The sequence below is a fragment of the Abramis brama genome, assembly GCF_963993115.1.
Source record: "Abramis brama genome assembly, chromosome: 16".
Classification (NCBI taxonomy): Eukaryota; Metazoa; Chordata; class Actinopteri; order Cypriniformes; family Leuciscidae; genus Abramis; species Abramis brama.
In genome coordinates, this window is record NC_139978.1 from 6,706,127 (window position 1) to 6,730,735 (window position 24,609).

The window sequence follows — 24,609 nt, forward strand, 5'->3', positions numbered from 1 at the left end:
CTACTGTATGTCAACAACTGCCTCGTTTATTGACAAATGACTCCATTAAGCCCTCTGAGCTCTGTGTGTGTGAGTGAATGAATCTGTCACAGATATGTCAATACCTGTGACAGAGTGTGTGTGTGTGTGTGTGTGTGTGTACTTGTACAACTATCTTTGTGAGGACCAGTTTGAGTTTTAGACCATTGGCTGGTCCTCACTTTTTGAGACCCCTTTAAAGGTCTGTTTGAGGGTCAAGACTTGGTTTTAGGGATAAGGTTATGATTAGGTTAAGGGTAGGTTTAGGGTAAGGGTTTAGGTTAGGCACTTAGTTGTGATGGGTAAGGTTAGGGTATAAGCGGCTAGAGATTGCATTGTGTCAATGAATGTCCTCATAAAGATAGATGTACAAGAATGTGTGTGTGTGTGTGCGTGTGTGTGTGTGTGTGTGTGTGTGTGTGTGTGTGTGTATGCATACATGTGTCAATACCTGTGACAGTAGCGGAGCAGGTGTGGTTATGAATGAGGGCCAGTTCTTCAAACATCATCCCCGGCTCAATGATGTGCAGCCTCTGGCCAGCCCTGGATACCTCCAATTTTCCCTCTGTTAACAAACACACACACACACCTCAAGGTTGCCGGGAGAGACAGGTGTTGAGTGACAGTATGCCTGTCACATAGACTGATGATCTGAATCTGACCCATCACCGATTTGGCACGGAGAAGCCCAGAGCCAAAACAATCTGGCACATCAGGACAAATACTGCCCTACTTCTTAACAAATCACGGATGGGGATTATCACAGCTCATGGACAGGTATTGATGAACACTTTAATGGATGGTGATAGATCTCTTCTCCTGCTCTCCATCCTTTTTTTTTTTTCACTTGCAACCTGGGTATTTAGACACACACTGAGATTTTAAAACTCATTCCACCTCACATAACCAGCAGGAATGTTTTCTCTCGCTCTATCTTCCCAGAAGCAGGTCAGTCTCACTTCTCTTGCTACCTGCCTGGTCCTGCAAATGCTATGGGAGGTGCATACTAATTACTGTGCCTCAGTGAGAGAAAGGAACAGAACAAATGATTGTCTGAAGTCCACTTGAAATGTTAGTCAAGGTGTCTTACACCAATGACAATTTATTTTTATGGCCGTTTTGCACCTTCTCTTCAACCTTTAGAATTAAACAGGGTGTTTTTGATACTGTATCTTTAAGAATTCTATTTGACTCTTTGCTGCTTGTTCTTGTTCTGATTTTAATCAGACTAAAGCACAAGTCTGTTTTTAAATAAAGTTGGACTAACAGATATGTATAATTAGAATGCAGCTTGGCTTCGTCCAGCATGTATAAAATCATTCAAATTAAATGTACATGCAAATAAATATCAATTGTTACAGAATTTTGCACCATTGGCATATTACACTTTATTTCAATAGTCCACTTTAGATATTCTTTATAAGTATCTTTGCAACTACATGTCAAATAACGTCTCGGTTATGTATGTAACCCTCGTTCCCTGAAGGAGGGAACGGGAGACGTTACATTGACGTGCCGACGTAATTGGGATCACTTCAGGGAGCCCTATTATCTTCGAGTATCTACAGAACGAGCCAATGCACATTGGCGTGAACATCCAAAACACAACTACACAGAGACGAGACCCGACCAAAACACACCAACTGAACTGAACTTAAGTAGGGGAGATAATGACACGCACACACCTGAACACAATGACGAAATCAAATCAGTGACCATGACGACAAACAAGGCAGGTAGAAGCGGTGACACCAAGCTTATGAACAGTTAAATTAAACAAGGTCCCTGACCATTTTAATCTGTTTTTAACCATTTGTGCGGTGAATTTCATCACGGTATTGTCACATATATCAGATTTTGCAGGGAGTCTGTTATTGCTGGAGAAGGAAACATTTAACTTTACTAAAAGTTTAAAGGGGGTCGCACACCGGACGAGAAGCGTAGCACCGCGTCGTACCACTCCACGTCTTTAAAATGCGAACACATTATTTTCTATGAGTGTACACACACCGGCAGCCACATTCGGCTACAGCTACAGCTCAGGACCCTGTTTAAAATCCTGCCGCACCAGAACACGATTTACATAGTTTTATATAAAATTTTCAGAATATTTGTCTCAAATCATCGTTAATGTACATACTGACTTCACCCTGTGATGCAAGATACATTTAGTTTTATATTCACTTACATAAATCAGCTGCGTGGATGAAAATAGCTGATGTTATCGGATTTTCAGGTGAGATTCTCAATTAATTCAGTTAACGTACGCCCTGAGGGAAAGTGTTCAGAAGGCAGACTCAGACACAATTTTATTTATAATTGTACAGTACAATCATAACATAGTACAGACATTATCTTAATTTTATAATGTCCTTAAACAAAACAATATTGCTGGCCATAAACTGAGAAAGTACTGTTCGGTGTGCGATACCTCGAGTTGTCCTAGACGCGATGCGGCGCTGCGCTTCTTGCAGTACGGTTTGCGACCCCCTTAATAGTCAGGCTGTGATTATTATATTTGTAAAGTCGCTTTGGTAAGAGAGATGAAGGGTAACTAGGAGCTTAAAGAAAAAGATGAACAGTACCATAACATAAGCACATCTCACTGCAATCCATAAAGAAATAAATAATTCAGAATATGCCTGGAGGCATGACTAGACCTCGGCTAATAATGAGTGACTTTTGAGCAATAGGTTATAAGATAACCATGTAAGCACTGGGATCTGTGAATGTTCAGACATGCTCACAAATCAATATGCAATATGAGTCCAAAGAAAACGTACCATTTTGAGAGGGTGAGAACAACTCTTGCATTCTTGCACTCTTTCTCACCTTCAACAATGTATGCCTGGGTTCCATTATCCCCTTCCTGGACAAAACACACACCCTGTTTGAGCGTGATGGGATGGGCAGAATCCACCAAACACAGCATCTGATCCCTGTCTAGATATTTCATGCACTCATTTTCTGCTAAAGCCGATTCTATCAGCCTCTTTGACCTGAAAGAAATAAAGATAGATAGACAAAAAGTTACAGCTGTGAAATCTAGCACTAGGAGACATGAGTATGCATTAAAATTTTAGGAGGGTTCTTACTCTTCACTCTTGCTATGACTGATTGGTGGGTTTTGTAAGACTAGTTTTGGCTCCATGGTTACTGAATCTGTAACCAGAGCTTTTCTCCTCACTCTCAGGGAAGAAGCACGTTGTTGACCTAAATGCAAATGAAAAGAGAGTAAAGATGAATACCGGTAATAAGATGTTTTTATAAGATTAAAAAAAGACTGGGTAATTACATCTGAACTCTGAGCAGTGTGTTGATGTATACTGCATATAAAAATATTTGCTTTTTCACAGACTAGATTATGGTTGCACTAATGTATTCTTCTTTCGTTCTTGACTTTATGTCTATTGGTATTCAGTAGGTTGTACTTTATAACAGTTTAGAATATTACTTAATTTAAAACTCAATTAACATAAACTTCAAATGACAGTAATAATTAAAAATCTGTGTATGTGTGTGGAACCATACAGTCCAGTGTTTGCACTCTTAGATGAGACATGACCATATGGAACGACAACTTAGCCACAGTAATGTTCATAACTATTACTAAGGAAACCAGAATTAGGAAAGTCTCCAAAGGACCAACCATTACATCGCTATGTAACCTATCAAAAAACAGTCACTGGCAGTGTGGAGGGGCTTCAATGGGAGTTACAATGTTGAGCTGCTAGAGTTTGCAAAGTTCATCTATATGCAAATACAAAGTGATTCAGCAACCACTAATGCAAATGAAAACAAAGGCCCTGATGCATTGTCATTTATCTGATAGCAAGTTGACGTCGCTAAATACAGGTGTAAACGGGGCATAAAACATTTTGAGCTTGTCCACTTTCGACCATTTCCAGAGCTATTTGAAAACACATTCAACCGAATTGCTTTTGTAGTGTATTTAACAAAAGGCCACCTACACTTCGCCTACTGACCTAATACATAATCATTGTGGGACGTGCTGTAAGAAAGCGCACCAAAACATTATGCAATTCTAACTTTGCTGCATTGTAGCAAAACACATGGATTACAAATGAAATTGCAGCTGCTTTCTTTATCCTTTTCAGTTGCTTCCTTTCTGATCACACGTAATCCATAACATGGGTTTGTTCAGTCAATAGTGTTTGTACTATAAATCCTTGCTACCTAGAAAGTGATGTAGAGTGACAAAATAAGAGGGGAGTGTCACAAAGAAATTCAATCAGAAGTAGTCACAGAAGACATGCATTTTAATAGGTGGAAACTACGTCTCGGCTGACCACTTGTGATCGGAGCACTGAAAATGCATCTTAACACCAGGTGGAAACAGGGCAGAGAAGTTAACACCATCCATTCCCAGAAGAGATTGTACAAAAAATAAATAAAAAATGTGTGGAATATAAAAGATATTTTGAAGAATGTTGGCAACCAAAAAATATTGGAACTCACTGACTTCAAATATATGGTAAAATAAAATTCAAAATATCTTTTATTATCTACAGAAGAAAGTAAGTTGTGGCCTTTCATATGCTAGAAGGTAAAGTGAGTAATATGACAGGGGTAAGTATCTGGCATTTTGATGAAAGATTATGACAGCAAAAAATTGCTAATGAAATTATTTAAAAATATATTGCTAAGCATGCAATAGGAGCGTAGAATATGACATGCCCCCTGCACTTTTAATAAAATGCAAATTTGTCCGCTGTACTTTTCTTTGGGCAAGATTCAAATTCAAAGAGACGAGATAGTCTATGCATGACCTGATGTTTAATTATCCAAATTGAAGAGATGTGAACATTATGGAGCGCTAAACTCTCATGTAAAGTATGTTTCATTCATACTGGAAGCCAGAGGACGCTCTCTCCCAGAAACGTCAAAACGGACGCGTAGAAGTAATAACTTTTGACTTTTACAGGATATCCCTTATATAGCCATAGGTAGCAGACTAGGGCTGTGTCCAAAGTCTCTTACTGTCTTGTGTAGGTACTTATTTTGAATAGGTATTACTACACAACCACTAAAAAAAGTACGTTCTATATAGTATGAATGTGTGTAGTATGAATGTAATCCGGATGTACAACAGAGGAGCGGGAGCGGTCTCAGGGGCTGGAGTGGATGTGTGTGGCCCAGACACATAATGACAGAGCCATTATGGACAGTGCAGCACTCTCTGGACTACGCTCTGGAATTTCCCTGTCGAGAGCAGGCTCAGGGACTTCACTTTCTAGAGCAGACTCTGGAATTTCACTGGCTGGAACAGACTCGAGGATTTCTCCCACTGCAGTGGACTATGGAATTCCAGTCTCCAGAACTGACTCGGGAATTTCCCCCTCTGGAATGGACTTAGGAGTGGACTCTGGATGTGGGGACCAGAGAGGGGAAGATTTCTTCAGAGCCACCTGGATGGGAATAAACGCAGGACTTTTGCTACCAGGTCAACGCTGTTCGAAACCATCTTCTGGGCTCGAGGGAAGACTGGAAGAATGAATGAGATGGTTCCGATGTTGAGGGATGTGGAAGGTTCGGTCGCAGGTTCGGGGTGAGCTGGAGCACACAAACGCTCTTGGTATGGGACTGGATGAGGGTTTGTATTGTCCTTTAACTTCATCATGAAATGATGACACCATGAAATCCGAACCATTTAGCCAGAGGACGTAATTAATATAATCAAATAAGGCAGTGGTTCTCAAACCTGTCCTGGAGTACCACCAGCCCTGCTCATTTTGGATGTCTCCCTCATCTATCACACCTGATTCAACTCATGAGCTCATCAGTAGAGACTGCTAGAGCTGAAATGGGTGTGTCAGATATAGGGAGACATACAAAATATGCAAGGTTGGTGGTACTCCAGGACAGGTTTGAGAACCACCGAACTAAGGGTGTATAACATTCACCGGGAGCAAGAATTTAAAATAACTCATCATCCAGTCCCATACAAAAGCAGGCATTGAGCGTAGAATCGCTCCTGCTCACCAGATGGGAATATTCCAAAAACTCCTCCACATAACGCTCTAGTCCTCAGCCTGTCTTCTTCTGTCAGCCAGATCCATGACCTGAGTCTTTGTAGGTCCTGGATCCTGTCACGGTGGATGGCTGTAATTAAACGACCGACGAAGGAGATATGCAAAATAGTTTTTTAATCCATAAATCAAAATAATAAATAGAAGAACAACAACCACGTACACATTGACATGAAACAATCCAGGACAAAGGACTAACAGAAACTGAGGGCTTAAATACACAAGGGCAAACAAAAGAGCTAACAAATTAATTAATGAGGGACAGGATGAATAGGATGAATCAAATAAAACACATGGGAAAACTGGGTCAAAGCAAAACAGAAACTGAACATCATGAAAACTAAGACAAGACAGAACATAACCCTGACAGTGACATCGCAATCATGTTGCATTGTGGTCTATGGATCAGCCTGAAGTGTACATATTGAGTAGACTCACTCACTCTGTCAAAATCGAGGGGTCGGGGTCTGTCCAAATAAACTCCCTCGCCCACTTGATGAAGTTGAACGCAGCCTTTATTACAGTATAGAAACTATATAACATGTTTTCTGTCTAATTCTGTGATAGCAATTTATTTTTATTTTTTTGCATTGTATAAAATCCATGATGACTCAATGCAGAAGTGTTTGTAGTACATAAACAGTCATAAAATTGTCATATAAGAAATAATATTACAGAATACAAATTAGTGGTTATTGTTCAGCAGTGTATTTGATTGAATTAAAAGCCAGAGATAGGAACAAATAAAACCTGTCAATTAGACAAAGGTCAGGAAAAACTGGCATTACACTTGAAATTTCTCCCCATATCTGCAGACAAACCCAGTAAACACTGTCATGTTATCTTGCGTTCTGTGGCTGATACCTGGTGTTTGGGAGTGCAATCGTGTGAGACGCTTCTGGGACTGGCAGGTAATTATACCCAGCCACTTTGATGACAGGCTTTGGCTCAGGCATTTCAGAGTGAAAAAAACAACATTTGATATGCTGTGCAATAAAACGGGTTCCCTGGTTAGTCCAGTTATCCAATCAGATCCTCTGTTGAGGAAAAGTGACATGAGTTTTTTTTTTGTTGCGCATCAATAATGAGTAATTTGGTAAATGTACTGTAGTTTATGTGCATGTCTTCTTATCGGGTAAAAAAAAAAACTGCACAAGTTTTTAAACGCATTTTTTAAATATTATGTGCATCTTGCCGTTTCCAGCACACATTTTTTATGTGATATCACAAAATTTTCATACAAGGTGGATGTAAAGATAGCTTTACTCCCCTTAGTAGTGAGTAGTGGCGTCTGCTATTAGTTGATTATTTGGTAACTAAACAGAAGTTTAGAGACAACATGTCACAATGTTTACATTGTACACTAACTGGCTACTGTTTTTATTAGTGCTTGACCCAAATTTCACGATTTAAATTAATAAGCTTGTGTTTTGATTCCGATCTTGATTCAATATCGATTCATTTGAATAAATATAAGGTATACAGTAGCTACATGTTCATTTTTCTCAATTAAGAAAAAAATCTCTCAAGTAATGTTGTAAACATTAAAGTCCCCCTGTAGTCAGTAATTGTACCTCTTAAAACTCAATGTTAATCACCAAAATGACATATTTAAAAGTTTTTTTCCTGAGAAAAAAAAAATCTTAATGCCTTAAAATAGCTTGTATGTAGCTCTATACCCTTATATTAGCAACGCCTTCACTCACTCACACCAGCTCAGAGATACACTCGGTCAACTTTACTGTAGTAAATGCTGCACACTGAATTTAATTCAGCCATACTGTTTGAACCAAAAACTGATTCAGAAGTGGAAGAGTGAATTATACAGGCTCGTCTACAAGTCGATGTATCAGAATGGTAATGTGTTTAATGTATCGCTCTCTACAACACCGGACACATAACGGTAATTTATATGATTAGCCTTTTGCTTGACTACGTTATCAAGCTAATAATGTGATGCTAATGTTACACAAACCATGTTCCCGCCATCTCAGAGTCAAAGAGCGCCTTCTAAAAACCAGCCTTATAAATGCTTTAAACTCAGAACATCAGTGGAGAAAGGCATAGTTCATCATAACATCGAAATATACATCATATACATAATTCACCCGCTATATTGCTAAATGTACACGATTTTCATACCAACAGAAATATATACCGGGATAACCTGGCTTCTCTTGAGACTTTTGAGAATGTCTTTGGTTCACTGCAGTTTTAAGAAGAAGATACTTAATAGTGTTGAATTATGAATTTGCTCATGGTTTGTCTTAAAGCATATTAAAAACACCACATAGATTGACAGACTTGATTTTCACCACATTTAATATGCTTTTTTATAATAATAGTGTTATAATATTTTAAATGATATGATTCAAAATATAATAAATAAATAATACAGTGCATATATATTTAGCAAAATACTCCTCTATTTATTTTTTCTAGATAACATCCTGTTTATCAAATGGCTTTTCTGAGGTAAATGTAACATTGTGTTTAAAAGCTGTATTATTGACCTCTTTCCACGGTTGAAACCCTGATTGAGTGATTACATGAGATATGATACATTTCTTTAAGTTGCACTTTATCTTTCAACATACCTTCTGATGTTCATTCGTGTTAATTTACTATTAACAAGTAGTAAAGAGGAAGAGATGATCGGTTCACGTCCGCTTGAGCGCCAAAACGGTTTTTATTGTTTGAATTTCGTAATAACATTGACAGAATTTCAAAGCTGAGACTCTGTTTCATATAAAAATAACCTGTCTTGTCTGTCGATGTCAGTGTCCCATTTGCTTCTCGATTTTTCATTGCGTGTGAAAATGAATGTTTTTTTTAACACAGATTTTTTTTAAATATATTTATTATTATTATTATTTATAATGTTTATTATTGATTTTTTATATATATTTATATAAAAACGTATATATATATTTTTTTAAAAAGACCTCTCTCTGAGAAAAAAACTATCTAGTCAAAATTTATTTCTGACTTAGCCTATAGCTTAAAAGACATTTTAAAAAAAATAAAACGTCTTTCAGTACCAGCAGTGGCAGCTGAGATGCCTGGAGCGGAGAGGCGCAGACGGTCGAGCTCCCCCTGAAGGCGTCGTATCAGATCATCTTTAGCGTCCAGTTCAAGCTCCAGCTCGTCGATAAGAGCATCTCTTTGCCGTAACTCCTCAATCTTCAACTGAAGTGCGAACTGAAGATCTCTGAGAGTGCCCATGAGCCCTATATATATATATGGGGATAGACTGGGACTGTGGAGTGAAATAACTGAACAATCCAAATAAAGTAGCCTAATGGCAGACAAAACTCAAGTTGCTCTGCAATATTTTAAGTCTTTAAAGCTCGACGACTAATACTCTATTAAGGTGCAAGCAGCGCTGCATAAGAAGCCATAAGAAGCTTCAACAAAGCCAAATTTAGCCTATTTTTAATTTGTTTAAATATAGTATAGCAGAAGAAGACATTTACCTGAATAGCCTAATACGATCGAGGAACATGGGAATTACAAAGACGGCGAAGGCGATTTTCCCTCAGGAATTACAGCTGGTCAGTTTGTGGAATAGCTTACTTGAGAAATCCAGAGTGTGAATGTTTGAATCATGTCTTCACAGCACTCGCGGTGATATGAGTGCGTGCTTGTGTGTGTGTGTGAGAGTGAGAGAGAGAGAGAGAGAGAGAGAGAGAGGGCTGTATGTAGGAGGGCTCATTCTAATAATTAGCCTACATTTATGGAGAATTAAATACTATGACCACAGTGTTTAGGGTAGACGACTTGCATAAACTGATGACACAAAATACTCGGTTTTCATTGCATTCAACCTTGCATTCAAGTCCCCATGAAATCAAATTATTTTTGGCTTTTAGTATGAATATGTTAGCCATACTGTTATCTCTAAGCTATAGTGTGCTCCAAAACAATGACACAATTCGCATTTAGATGATATGCATTCAAAACTTACTTCTGCCAATATGGATCAATGATTTTGATGACATCATTTTGCACTTCAGCTTCTCATCAGACTTTCTGTCCAATCAAATGCTCACTAGAGTCTGTCCCGCCCCCCTACATTATACATAGATGCTGAAGCTGCTAAAATCGGTCACTTGTTCACACAATTACGATTTTACACTGAATGGCACATAATGCACTATATAGGGGATAGGGAACGATTCAGACAATGTAAATATTTTTGGGGTGAATTAAATCTGGTTTCACGTTAGTGTCACACGAAGTGATTATAGCACAGAGCGGATCATAATATGTGCGAGTCGCCGCAGACCAGAAAATGTATCGGACCCATTTGAATTCTGCACAGAGTGCTATATTTTAAAGAAATATGGAGGAGATTATGATGAGAAACGGTTAGATCTCAACTGCTCTGGTCAAGCTGTGATATAAACGAAACGCTATTGGCTATTTTACAAAAGGGGAGGAGCTGTTTGATATGTCCCGCCCTGTCTTCCTGTTTCAGTGGAAATTACATCAACGCATTAAAGTTGCAGTCTGCAATTTTTCCTCTTTGCAATTGCAGTTATTCGCGGAATTATCAACTTTATGTGCGTTGTGCCTCGGCATGGCACAGCGCGGATGAATCCAATGTTTTGAGGAGAATGTGCGGCTGTCAATCCGCGCTGGTGGTGTGGATACTGTCATTCGCAATCACAGATTCTACTTTTTGGAAGTATGACCAACATAAGAATTTTCACCGGAAAATGTCGTCTGAACAAGTAAGTACCCAGCAAGCAATTTTGCGTCTAATAGACGTCTAATAGCCGTCAAAACATAGCCCAGACGTCTAGGCTAAAACGAGGCTAATTTTGGGCTGTCAGTGAAAATCTAATAGACGTCTAAACATAGCCCAAGAATAGACAGCTATTGAATGACTAGATATATACGTCAAATAGACGTCTAACCATAGCCCAAAAATAGACAATTAGACAGCTATTGAATGACTATATTTATACGTCTAATAGACGTCTAACCATAGCCCAAAAATAGACTAGTCATCAATTAGACAGCTATTAAACGACTACATATATATGTCTAATAGACAGGCAATATGGGTCTAGGCTAAAACAAGGCTGATTTTGGGCTGTCAGTGAAAATCTAATAGACGTCTAACCACAGCCCAAGAATAGACTAGTCATCAATTACACTACATATACATGTAATAGACAACAAAATGAGACATAAGGATTCTTTTCACTCAAATATAACAGGTTCTCATAAATGAAAATCCATCCAAACTAATTGATTATAAAGGGATTTATTTAGAACAATTATATTAACAACTTAGACAACATTCAAACATAAAAATGAACAAATAAAATACTGGAAAATATGTAAAACAACTTAAGATACTAAAATTTTTAAGAATTAATTGTTAGCTTTATATCCATAACCACCACCCCCTGCTCTCCCTGGTGCTTGTTTAAATGACCAGATATTGCATTTTTTATTTCCCATTCAGTCGCCGAAGGAAAGTTGGTCATCACTGCGTCTGCCAAATAAGAAAAAGAAAAAAAATATTGCTCAAGAAAAGCATTGTTGACAATCATTTTTAACTAATTACAGTCATTCACTTTTGCTAGGATGCACACTAGAGCTGGCCAATATAGAGTTAACGGAATATAGATTGAGACTATATAATTTATATCAATATAGACAATAATTTATATCAATATTATTAATAAATTAATATAAATAATTAAAAAATTTTGCCTGCATAATGGTGATGCACTAATTATATATATATATATACACACACATACATACATACATATACACACATACATATATTTTAGGGGTGTAACGATACACGTATTGAACCATTCTGTACGAGGCTTTCGGTTCGATTTCAGTACGGATTTTTAAACAGAACTGTTCGTTAGACAATTTTTCCTGCTGACCAAAATTTTTTAATTACAAATGTAGGCACGTCAAAAAGCGCGCTCATAATGTAAGAGAAATCATAACAAATCGTGACAACAATCGTGCTCTTTCAGGTAGTGACCATATAGACCTGCATTATATGACTGACTGACAGACAAGAACAGTTTGACTTAAAAATATCAAAATTGAAACTACTTCAGAAACAAAGACCTCTTAAATTCTTAACATCTTAAATTCCCTTAAGGTAAGCTAAAACATACCAAAATTTAATTTCAAAGTGAACTATCTCTATAAATCATTCTTTATCACTTACTCATATAACTCTAATGAACATAAAAAGATACTTATAGGGGTAGTTCACTTAAAAAAAAAAAAAATCATGTAAGCATTTTAGAGCCCGACCGATATATCGGCGGGCCGATATTATCGGCCGATATTAGGCATTTTCCTAACTATCGGTATCGGCATTTATAATGGCCGATAAATTAATATTTAAAAAAATGCAGCGTGCAGTGATTTATGTAAGGATGGCGCTGCCAATAAAGCACCTAAAAGCTGTCACAAAGAACGGGCAAAAGTGGCAAAAAAATAATGGCCGCGTCCATGTAGACACAGTGTTAAAGCGACACAGTGTTAAAGCTCATTCTGCTACGTTACAACATCAAGCAATATTCCAATAATTTATGTAATTATAACACTTTATATAGAGCCATTTTGCATTAAGAGTAGCCAGATGGACACGCGAGACGCGACACGTTCAGAATTAATACACTTTTAGTAAACTACAGAACAGCGCGAGCGGGAAGCGGCGCACCTCACAGGCAGAGAACGCGTCCAAGAATGGAGTGGACACTGCATTAAGGCCAATTTATACTTCTGCGTCGAGTGTACGCCGTAGTGTACGTCGTAGGCTACGCACGTAGGTGACTCCGTCGTGAGCATTTATACTTCTGCGTTATGTTTGTGTTGCTCTACAGTTACACCACCGAGACGCTAGTTGGCGGGGGCGGGTTTTAATTTTCCACTGTGTTTAGATTCCTCGCGGCTGTTTTGAGTTTAGGCTACTAGCGTCTGAAAGAAAGTGGATCATGTTGGAGTTGGAGCTTATCGAGGTGGAAAAACAGTTTTAGTGAAATCACTAAAACTAAAAGGCAGAAACGAGAGAAGGCGTCGGAGGAGATGGTACGTGCAACCTGTGAACCTGTTGACGGTTGAACCGAATTTAAAAATGACGGGCGGTGCAGAAGAACACGCCGGAAATGTGTAGGAGGAAATGCGATGCTACCAAGCCGACCAATCACAGATCTTGCGGTCCGCGTCGCCGCGACGCGTAGTTACATTTTTGAGGAGGTGCGCGTCAGGGTACGGCGAAGGGTACGACGTATGATATGCGTCTATGCGTATGCTACGCCGTACCTACTACGCGCACCCGACGCAGAAGTATAAATTGGCCTTTAGTGATATAAAACGCACACACACAGGTCTGTTAAATTAAGCAATACTTTTAAGGTAGTCTAATATTTTTCTGACTAACAAAATTACTGACACAGTAAAGGGTAGATTTAAATAAAGAAAAACGAAATTTAAATAAAGAAAACGAAATTTAAATAAAGAAATTAAACGAAATTTAAATAAAGAAAAACGAAATTTAAATAAAGAAAAACGAAATTTAAATAAAGAAATTAAACGAAATTTAAATAAAGAAAAACGAAATTTAAATAAAGAAAAACGAAATTTAAATAAAGAAAAACGAAATTAATTTAGATTGATAATAACGGGTAAAAAGGCTAATACATTTTGTTTCTATTATTCTATTTTCCACAATGTCAAAGCAACAGCTTAACCCAAAACACAAGCTCAGACATGCACTTCGTCCATACAAACTCCGCTGTTCTGCGCTCTAGCCAGAGAACACTCCCGTTGCTGGAACACTTGCGCGTCGGTTCTATTTCTAGCTTGCATGCGTTTTCCGCGTGGCTCGAGCCGCGCCTGAGAGACGCGTCTCACGCAGGCAGTGTGCAAACTCCAACCTGTTAACATGGGAGCCGAAATAAAAACGGCCATGCCACGCAGTCAGTGTGTCGCCGGCCTTATTCAAGCGCGAATGAGAACCGTTTCGCGGGGGATCCCAGATGTGAAAAAAAAAAAACGAATGTCAAATTTTCAAATCGAATACCAACCCACCGAACGAATATTCTAATATTCGGGTCCAGCCCTATAGCCTAGTTTCACGTTTAGTACATTTTGCTTACTACTTATTTAAAATAGTATAAAACTACTGACGCAAAGACATGCTTGAATTTCCCGCGGATATCCACCACTGGAATTAAAAACATTATTAAGCTTACCATTTTGAATCGAGCTACGGCAAGCAGAGAGTTTTGAACACTGGCTGGTTATGTACTTGCTCAAAAATTGATTTTGGATAATTTTTAACCCAAAAAAGTTGGGCAAATTATTACAAAGTCCTTGCGTTTGGGGTTTTTAGGCCATTATAAATCAAAAGTAATTCCTTTAGAAGGATGTAGTAACTTGAGTCAATAATTACAAGTGGATTACCATGATCTTCACTTTAGAATTACCATGGCGATTGGATGGTTGTGGTTTGCTATTGGTCGATCTCATGTGAGTGACAGGTTGCCTCGCCCTCAGGCCAGTATACAGGTCATCAGAGAAGAGAATGTCTTTGCAAGAATTTTGCAAGAAATTTATTTTGATTAAATATTATGAGGCACACGAATTAAAATAAAAATAAAAAAGATGTTCACGAATAAATCATTTATAATGAATAATGCAATATTAAAAAAAGAAAAGGGTCGATTTTTATTTCACGTCGACTGTAATGGAAGTCATCTCAACCATCAGACCCCTATTGTCACCTAGCAACAGAAAAGGCAATATATGATTTGTTAAAAAATATTTGAGGGCGGGGTTTAATCTGTTGACCCGAATGTTTTTCCATTTCCGTCCTTCCGCGTTTTGTGTGTAGGCAGTGAGCAGAAGGCTAGACGTGAACTCGACTCGGCCATAACTTTGAAAAGAATTATCGAAAACTGAAGACATTACTGCTGTGAAAATCATGTGGTTTAAACTCGCTGTGGTCGCTCTAGTGTTTCTGAGCGCTAGTTGTTCTGCCAAAGAATGTAAGTATAACGCTTCTGTTTTCCGACAAAGTTGTTCTGCCAATCTTCTTATGCTATTATTAATGTTTTGTGTTTCAATGCTTTTTACGCAATATATATCAAATACGTTCGAATCCTTCTGTAGTTTTAAGGAATCATTATGTTATTCGACTTCAATAGGCTATGACGTACTTTCAGCTAACGCGAGGAATACGGAGGTTAAAATCCTTTAAAATGGTTAAAATATCAAACGTATTGATTTTGTAACTTTAAATAGCATGTGGAAATCTGTCAAAAATGTTATTCAAACATGTCTAAGACATGTTTGTTTGTCTGAAACCCCCCGAACATTTTACTTTCGCTTTCACTTACGGAGGGGGAAAACCATGTGATTTAGAAAAACTCGTTTAACCGGATATTAATGGTTGGTAGTAGTTATCAAGTTTCTTTCAAAGGACTCATGATAACATGTTATTTAATAAAATATTTTATTTTTAAATTATAATAATTAATTTATAATATTTCTTGTGTTAAACTTACTGCCATAATAACGAAAAATTATAGACTACGCAGAATACATCATGCACAAGTAAATAAGATGCATGAAAAATAAAATGTTTCTTTTTTGTGTTGTCTCTAGCTGAGCCAACAGTGCAAGTGTACAGCCGCAACCCTGGAGAGTACGGCAAAGCAAACACACTGATCTGCTATGTGAGTGGCTTTCACCCCCCTGACATCACCATTAAGCTCCTCAAGGACGGGGTGGAGATCCCAGGCAGCACTCAGACCGACCTGGCCTTCGAACAGGGCTGGAAGTTCCACTTGACTAAATATGTGGAGTTCAAGCCCCAGCCTGGAGAGCATTACTCCTGCAAAGTCCGTCACATGGAGAAACCTGAAAAGTCCTACATGTGGGGTGAGGACAAATCTGAAGTTTGAACTGGTCACTGCTTAAAGAAGCTGCTTTGTTCTATCTATCTATCTATCTATCTATCTATCTATCTATCTATCTATCTATCTATCTATCTATCTATCTATCTATTTAATCTTTCTTTCTTTCTTTATAACTAATCTTTTTTCTTTCTAACTTTTCTTTCTTTCTTTCTAACCTATCTATCTATCTATCTAATCTTTCTTTATTTCTTTCTAACTAATCTTTTTTCTTTTTCTAACTTTTCTTTCTTTCTAATTAATCGTTCTTTCTAACTAATCTTTTTCTTTCTAACTTTTCTTTCTTTCTTTCTAATTAATCTTTCTTTCTAACTTTTCTTTCTTTCTAATTAATCGTTCTTTCTAACTAATCTTTTTCTTTCTAACTTTTCTTTCTTTGTCTAATTAATCTTTCTTTCTAACTTTTCTTTCTTTCTTTCTAACTAATCTTTATTTCTTTCTAACCTTTCTTTCTAACCTATCTATCTATCTATCTATCTATCTATCTATCTATCTATCTATCTATCTAATTTTTCTAACTAATCTTCTTTCTTTCTTTCTTTCTTTCTTTCTTGGCTTCTAAATGTCTCATGAGTTTCACGCTCTCAACAGCCAATAATTCACTGCACAAAAAAACATTGTGATAATTAATTAAATGAGACTTATGAAATTAAATGAACAGAGACCAAAAAAATGTAATTAATGTTTGTTTTTCTCTCTTGTAGAGCCCGACATGTGAACACACAACTGTAAGTTCTGATCATATTATTATTAGTTTTGAACAAAAAGGCTTGAATGTTTGATAATAGTAATTGTTGTTTTGTAATTTACATAATGCATACTCAGGGCCGTCGCTAGTGGGGTGAAAGGTGGTGACAATTATAGACAAAATCCAGCAGTTATACTATATACTGTAGGCCCCTGTTGTATGAATAATTCTAATATTTATATTAGTTGTATGCCTGAGATTTAAATGAATACCACAAAAACATGCAATTTGGTTAAATATTTTTTCCAGATATCTGCTTTTCTTACCTCCCTAAAAATGGTTTAGTCCGATCTAAAGTATTTATAGAGAGCCTAAGTCCCTCCCCGCCGCTTCCGGCTCATGGGACCTTACTTCGAAAAAAATATGTATGGTAGTCAATGGCGAGAGACAACTTATCTTTTTATTCCATCTGAACTGTGTCCTGAATTACACATATGTTTGTCAATTTAAAAGATAATTATGAAAGTCAAGAAAGTCGCAGTTTGTCATAAAACAGAAGAGTAACATTTAGTTTTATGTGAAAATCGCTCAGTGAACTACATCTCTCGTCTCGCACTATGTACGTCACCGTTGCTCGTATGTGTGCAGTCTGGTACAAAACACTCAGGCATGACGGCGTAACGTTACGATTATAACGTAAGACTATAGAGAAAATGACAGACGTTAGCTTCAGTAAAGTTAGCTTCATTCATTGAGAGAAAAGGTATGACGTCACATGTGCGCCTTTTGGGTTTGTAGTCTCTGTAATTACGTATTTTCACAGTCTTATACCTCAACAGTTTTACATCAAACTGCGACTTTCTTGACTTTAAAATGTATCTTTTAAATTGACAAACATCATATGTGTAATTCAGGGCACAATTCAAACGAGATCAAAATATTTGTTGTCTCTCGCCATTGACTACCATACAATATTTTTCCGAAGTAAGGTCCCATGGTGGTCAACCGGAAGGGGAGGGACTTAGGCTCTCTATTAATTATTCAGTCCGTGACAAACATCAGAAGTCCCACCCCAGCTCGTGAACAGAACCAAAGACTGACAGCAGACTGACAGCAGTCAAAATGTCGGAAAAAAAAGAAAATATAAATCAGGGAACCAGAAACGCCATGAAAAGAAGGAGAGGGAGGCCTGGAGAGTTGTGAAATGATTTTATTTTTAAAATTTGACTGCATTCTTGTCAATTTCTAAAATAAAAGTAGAAATAAATAAATAAATGCCGAAATAATAGTGAAAATAAATACATTTTGGTAATATAAATGGCTATTTCTGTATTTTTACATGTATTTATTTATTTATGCATTTCTATATGTATTTATTTATGTTTAATGCAAAAACAAAAGTGCTGCATGGGGTGTATAAAATCTCGTTGCTCTTTGGTTGTGGGATAATATATCTCTGAAGACATGAATTCCAAGGCACTCGAATGTTAGTGAAAAAAGTTAAAAAGCCTTTATTTCATTCCTGGCTTATTTTAAAAAATTGGTGAGAAGTACACCTACGCGTTGCGGCTACATGCCTTCATCAGGGTGTGTGACATCAATATTTTTTTCTAATGGGGTCCCGAATCCTCAAGCTACGGCCCTGTCATACTATATGTAATTTATAGCATATCCTGTAAAAAAAAAAAATGTTTATGTATTTCAGTTACTGTCTTAAAAATATTGTTAGCTGGATCATTTATCAGGAACTGTATGTTATTTTATTTTTTTATTTTTTCACAGATTCCGGGAAAACAACAGTTCTTCCTTACTCCCATTTTCTCCTAAACTGAAACATTTGCTTTGAATTCATCATGTAATTTCGGGGTATCCAGTCCTGCTCAAGGAGGGATAATATTAAGTCCAATCTCACACCAGGCTGGGAGTTTCTCTCACCCTGAAGACCTTGATCAGATGGAATAGAGTTGGAGCTAAACTCTGCTGGAGAGTTACCCTCCAGAGGCAGGATTGGACACCCCTCATGTAATTTCTCAGCTTCATTGTTTAGGACAGAGGTGTCTGATCCTGTTCTTGGAAGATCAGCGTCCAGCAGAGTTGATCTCCAACACTTATTAAACTCACCTGAACCAGGATTGGACACCCCTGCTGTACGATATGCTGCCTGTGCTGATTAGATTCAGTAGTAATATGCTTTCTAAGAGGATGAAGAGAAATTTCGGTAACACTTTATTTTACAGTGTCATTGTTACATAGTTACATGTACTTACCATATAGCAATAACAGTAAATTATGCATAATTACATGTAACTAACCCTCAAGCAAACCCTAATCCTCCCTAACCCTATAGAAAGTACATGTGGTTAATTAATATTACTCAATTACTCAGTACTTAACTATATAATTACACTGTAACAATGACACCTTAAAATAAAGTGTAACCGAAATATCTAACTTCCTATCTATTTTAATTTCTTTTGATTGCACTCTATATTCTCTATCCAGCAATTTACTATAAATATTGGGCGTGAAATTTATTGCTTTAATTTAGTCTTCGTGAGCACTTTTACAACTAAATTACTTTTGTTTGAAATGTAATTAATTTGAAGATTCAGGAGAAGTGACTTCTCAATTTTAGTGGCTTAATTCTTGCAATCACTGGTTCAAACATGTTTATAATGTTTCAACAGCCTTTAGCTTCCAGAAGGCATTTTTTGTGTGTGTAATTTACCATAAATAAAAGAGGTTCATTGTAAAATCAAGGATGGAAGATTAAAAATTAGAAGTTGGATTAAAAATTAGACTAAAAATGAAAAAGCCTTAGAAATGGAAGCTTACTTTATGTCCATGATGTATGAACATTTGACTGTATAATTCATAATGTTATGTTATTCAGATAAATAAAATGTTTTCCTTCCCAAGTATGTGTGTGTGTTTATGTTACAAAATTTTAAAAATGAAAGGTTTAGTTGTGATCTTGTGGTCTGGGCCTCAAATTTGTTCTGGGTAACAGTTTATTTTAGTGTCCTTGTTACACATATTACATGTATTTACTGTGTAATAACTATAAATTATGCGTAATTACATGCAACTAACCCTAAACCAATATAGTAAGTACATGTAGTTAATTAATATTACTCAGTACTTTAATGTATAATTACACTAAAACAATGACACCTTAAAATAAAGTGTAACCCCCTTTTTTATTGTCTTTGTAACACCTTACTTGTAATTACTGTAGTAACTATAAATTGTGCATATTTACCTGCAACTCACCCTAACCCTATAGAAAGTACATGCAGTTCATTATTAATATTGCTCAGTACTTAAATGTAAAATTACACTGTAACACGGAAGCCTTAAAATAAAGCGTAACCTTGTTCTGTTCTGGATCTGAGTTTTGGTTTATGGTCTGGCACAAGACTGGAGTCTATTTTCAACATATTTGGGCATGTTTTTTTCATGACCCACTCAGAATGTCTCCAGTCTCCTAATACTTGTTTTCCTGTTTGTCAAGTCACTTCAAAAAGCACGTTCTTGAGCTGGGTGAGGCGCACTCACCGCGCATGCGCAGTTGCAGTGTCATTGACGTCATGTCCGTGGGAAACGTCGGCTGCTAGTCCACGAATGTCCAGCGAGATAATTATCTATTCTTTGTTTTGTATTTAATTTTATAAATGTAAAGATGATTCTTACTGTAAAACCTCTTCAAGGAAAAGAGTGTAATGTTCAGGTAAGCTTGTGAGTCGTCTGGTGTTTTGAAGTAGTAATGTGGCTGTGTTAGCTGCTTTAGCATAGCACTGTGCTGCAGCTTTCTATTCATCTTTATGTTGTGTATGTAATGCTAACATGTGCTAGCCAGTGATCTATAGATCATGATGCAGCCACTGATTTCTGCTGTAGCTCGTTAGACGTGATTAACACTCTCCAGACGCGGTTACACAAACCTATTGATCTCCCTGCCTAGATGATTTTGTGTTCATATGCGATGTTGAACGTGTCTGTGATTCACAGAAATAATGTCTAGGTAGAAAGATCAGTAAGTTTTGAGTCACGGTCAGTGGCAGTAAACTAGTTAGATCAGGCAAACCCGAGTTGTCAGTTAATTGATTAGATGTGCTTATTTACTAGTTACTGTATGAGTACTTTATTGGTGTTTTTGTTTGTTGTGTAACAGTGTTATTTTAGTCTTAAAGAGGTACTATTTTATACATTTTAATATAATTTTTGCATATTTATTTCTTTTAATTCCAGTTCTATTTTTAAGCAGGCAAGTTAAACTAAATCAAATTGTAAAATAATGCCTCAGTAACTAGCTAAAATGAGTTTAATGTTTTGGTTAACATATTTTACGTCAGTTAAAGAAAAAAAATGTAAAAACCAATGAGGTTCATTCTGGTGTTACGCAGCACGTTTGAGCTTCTGCAAGAACCAATGAGATTAGATCTGGCGAGGCAAGCAATTGCTGTTGAGATTCTGTTTATGTTCGCTGATCAATATTTGTATGTGAATAAAAACCTAGCCTAAATTCATTGAAAATTAATTTTTCATTTTTTTGTGTGAACCCTTTAACTTTTATTTTATAAGTAACATGTTTCAGTAAAGTGTTTTTTTTTGTTTTTCGACTTACTTCGGAATGAAATGGAAGTCACAATAGTTTTTTCTTCCCTATTGTGACGTATATCCGAGTGAAACGGCTTCTCGAACAAGAACAAATGTAGGGCGGGACTTGATTTTGTCCATGGGGAATTGATTGGATGGTTGTGGTTTGCTATTGGTGGATCTCATGTGAGTGACAGGTTGCCCCGCCCTCACGACAGTATACAGGTCATCAGAGAAAATAAGAGGGAGAGGAAGTTATTTTTTATTTTTTGTATAAAGATGATGAGGCCACATGATTTTTTTTTAAAACAATGATGTGCACAGACAAATAATTTAAAGGTCCCGTATTATGCCCCTTTTGTAAAATAAGTCTCTGATGTCCCCAGAGTGTGTATGTGAAGTTTCAGCTCAAAATACCCAACAGATCATTTTTTACAGCATGTTTAAATTGTCATTTTTTGGGGCTCAGAAAAACGCGCTGTTTTAGTGTGTGCCCTTTAAATGCAAATAAGCTGCTGCTGGACGGCACAGGGGGCGGAGCTTCATGAGCTCGCGCTCAGTCTCTCAGGACAATCTCATCTCACGGAATGATGATAATATCAGAAACTCTCAGTAAAGGTGTTCATTTCGAGTCGGACAATAATGCCTACAGAGTCAGAGTGCTGTATAGAGATGGAACAGGTATAGTTTAGTAGTTTAATTACGGTTATTATAACGTATTTGTCATCTGCTTGTATGTATCCATTATTTATTAATAGCCTACAAGTCTGCTGTTTCAGACCAGGTCCGAATGATGATCAAACATATACTGATGAGTTTAATAAAGTTTATTGTACATCACACAAAAGATGAAGCGTCAGTTTTACTTCAGAAAATCACCGTAAGAGCTGAGTAAACACAGTAAGTTATAAGAAGTGCGCAAGTACATAAACGAATTTCGGTAGAGTTGAGGGAGCATTCCTGTGGGCGGAGGTTAGTCAAAAAACGGTTCTAGTGACGTCATTAAAGAAGGAAGTAGAGGGATGTAGTCCAAACGGGCCGTTCGATGTAGGCGACTTCTGTTAAATAAAATATCTCGCTTGGCATTGAACTTTGAGCTTTATAATTTTACAGATATTATTTATACTCTAACAACAACATTACACACTAACTAAAGTTTGAAACATGGGATCACGAAGAACGGGACCTTTAAAATGAATATTTCATTTAAAAAAAAACTCAAAATAACCCTGCTATAACCCCAGTTAGACTTACACAGAGAAAGCAATCTGTTTAGTTACACAAATATAGGTCATGTGTATATATATCATCTCTGCCAGTGAATACAAGGCTTTTGTCAGCAGACGTGTTCTTTTGATGTACAGGTGACAGAAAATGAAAAGGTATCGACGGTAAAAGAGTTGGTGTCAAAGCGTTTAAACATCCCTCCAAGTCAGCAGAGACTGCTGTATAAAGGAAAAGCGCTCGCAGGTAAAAGCTTTCTGTTTTGCCATATGTAAACATACATTCATCATTTAAGGTAACACTAACACTCATTCATGTTTCGATTTCCTCCAGTCATGGCCAGTGTGTGTGCGGTGTGTTGACGGTTGTTTTGGTGTTTCCAGATGAACACAGGTTGAGTGATTACTCGATTGGCCCGGAGGCTAAGCTGAACCTGGTGGTGCGTCCCGCGGGAGAGAGGAGCAGTGGCGCGGGGGGGACCAGCGGCTGGAGTAACGACAGAGCGGGCAGTGGCGTATGGCAGTTACTGTCAACTGTCCTGGCCAAACACTTCAGCCCAGCCGACGCTGCAAAAGTGCAGGAGCAGCTTATTAAGGTACATACAGACAAAAATATGATGATGTGATTCTATCTATCTATCTTTCTTTTTCTTTCCTTTTCTTTCTTTTACCTTTTGTTGTCGTCATTTTAATGTCTTTTGTAGTGAAGTTTATTTTTATTTATTTTTTACTTTTTGACCCCAAGGACCTTAAAGGCCCCCTGAAATCAAAAGTTTTTTAGCTTTTAGTATAAATATGTTAGCCTTAAGGTTATGAATAAGCTGGTGTGCTCCAAATCACTGCTAAACGCTAAACGTAAACTAAACGCTATTGGCTATCTGAAAAGGGGGAGGAGCCATTCAATATGTCCCGCCTTAGCTTCCTGTTTCAGTGGGAATTACATCAACGCATTATACAAAACTGCGCCTTTAAAGAGGACCTTATACAGTATGTCCTTTTTCAAAGTGTTGATTTTGTTTTTGGGCTTTACTAGAATAGGTTTTCATACTTGAATATTCAAAAAACACATTATTTGTCTTTGTGCATTATTTTTGTGCACACTTGCTTCTATAAATTATAATAATGGAATTATTATTTAAATGGAATTAAAAGGATTCATTTCTTATCAAGTGTCATTTAGTGTTATTTATTTGCTATTATAGTGTTTATTACTATACATTCTGAAATCTTATTTTTATATTTAAATTTTTCAATTTAGTTTGTGATTTTATGTGCTTTTATTATTATTTTATATTTTTTAGTACTTCTACTTTCATTTAGTTGCCAACACAATTTCAAATTTTCATTTAAGTTCTAATATATACATTTTATTTTTTAGCTTTGTCAGATAACGAAGATGGATTTGAATTTGAGGATTTGAATAGTTTTAGTTTACAATAACAACACTGCTCTTGATTTCCTCAGTCTTTAGAAAGCAGAATTCAATAATAATATTCCATTTGTTGAATGTGTAAGAAGTGAGCATCATAAATGTATCATAAAATCATTGGTCATGATGAGAATAGTACAACATTTGAGTGTTTGATTTGGTCAGGAATCGACAGATCCCAGGTTGATTTCTTCTTCTTTCCCCCAGGATTATGAGCGCTCCCTCAGACAGCTCAGTCTGGATGATATTGAGCGTCTGGCCAGCCGCCTGCTTCACCCTGAGACAGAGGCCATGGATACCTCATATATGGACTAAAACACACTAGACTGATGGAAAAACTCCAGCTCCATTGAACTCCTCCTACCACATACATGGTTTGAGAAGTCCAGGCCAGGGAGTAGGATGTACTTCACATGGACTTCTAGGGAGGAAAATAAAAGTCAGACGTCCCCCTCACATCAGACTGGGCTTCTCTGATGTTCAAGAGGCCACGATGCTTACCATTGCTTTCCCATAAGAGGAAACCGGTGGTGCTTTTAGTGCAACTTTGTAAATATTGTGTGCAAATGGTAAAACGATGATAATAAAAGGTGTTCTTGATCAGCTTGAGCACTTTCTTGCTTTAAAA

General features: G+C 37.1%; 3 protein-coding genes across 5 annotated transcripts in view; 2 read left to right on the forward strand and 1 right to left on the reverse strand.

Moving 5' to 3' along the window:
- prkg1l (protein kinase cGMP-dependent 1, like) overlaps positions 1 to 9,682 on the reverse strand; it is a 40,084-nt gene extending 30,402 nt beyond the window's left edge. The window contains exons 1-5 of one of the 3 annotated variants that reach the window (XM_084138340.1): positions 9,545 to 9,682; positions 9,110 to 9,321; positions 3,114 to 3,231; positions 2,851 to 3,017; positions 470 to 583 (exon numbers count right to left, since the gene is read on the reverse strand). In XM_084138340.1, coding sequence (XP_083994466.1) covers positions 470 to 583; positions 2,851 to 3,017; positions 3,114 to 3,231; positions 9,110 to 9,321; positions 9,545 to 9,573 — 640 coding nt within the window. In that variant the 5' untranslated portion in view covers positions 9,574 to 9,682. Of the gene's footprint in view, positions 1 to 469; positions 584 to 2,850; positions 3,018 to 3,113; positions 3,232 to 9,109; positions 9,470 to 9,544 lie in introns of those variants that run through there. The other 2 variants (XM_084138338.1, XM_084138339.1) reach the window with 2 other exon arrangements.
- Positions 9,683 to 14,893: 5,211 nt separating this feature from the next.
- Positions 14,894 to 19,648, forward strand: b2ml (beta-2-microglobulin, like). Its single transcript, XM_084138773.1, has 4 exons — positions 14,894 to 15,112; positions 15,732 to 16,007; positions 16,747 to 16,770; positions 18,513 to 19,648. The coding sequence occupies exons 1-3, from the start codon at positions 15,049 to 15,051 to the stop codon at positions 16,758 to 16,760; spliced, it is 354 nt and encodes a 117-aa protein (XP_083994899.1). The 5' UTR covers positions 14,894 to 15,048; the 3' UTR covers positions 16,761 to 16,770; positions 18,513 to 19,648.
- Positions 19,649 to 20,293: 645 nt separating this feature from the next.
- ubl4a (ubiquitin like 4A) lies at positions 20,294 to 24,584 on the forward strand. Its single transcript, XM_084138777.1, has 4 exons — positions 20,294 to 20,460; positions 22,694 to 22,799; positions 22,937 to 23,148; positions 24,189 to 24,584. Exons 1-4 carry the CDS (start codon positions 20,413 to 20,415, stop codon positions 24,294 to 24,296), a joined length of 474 nt encoding a protein of 157 aa, XP_083994903.1. The 5' UTR covers positions 20,294 to 20,412; the 3' UTR covers positions 24,297 to 24,584.
- The last annotated feature ends 25 nt before the right edge of the window (positions 24,585 to 24,609 follow it).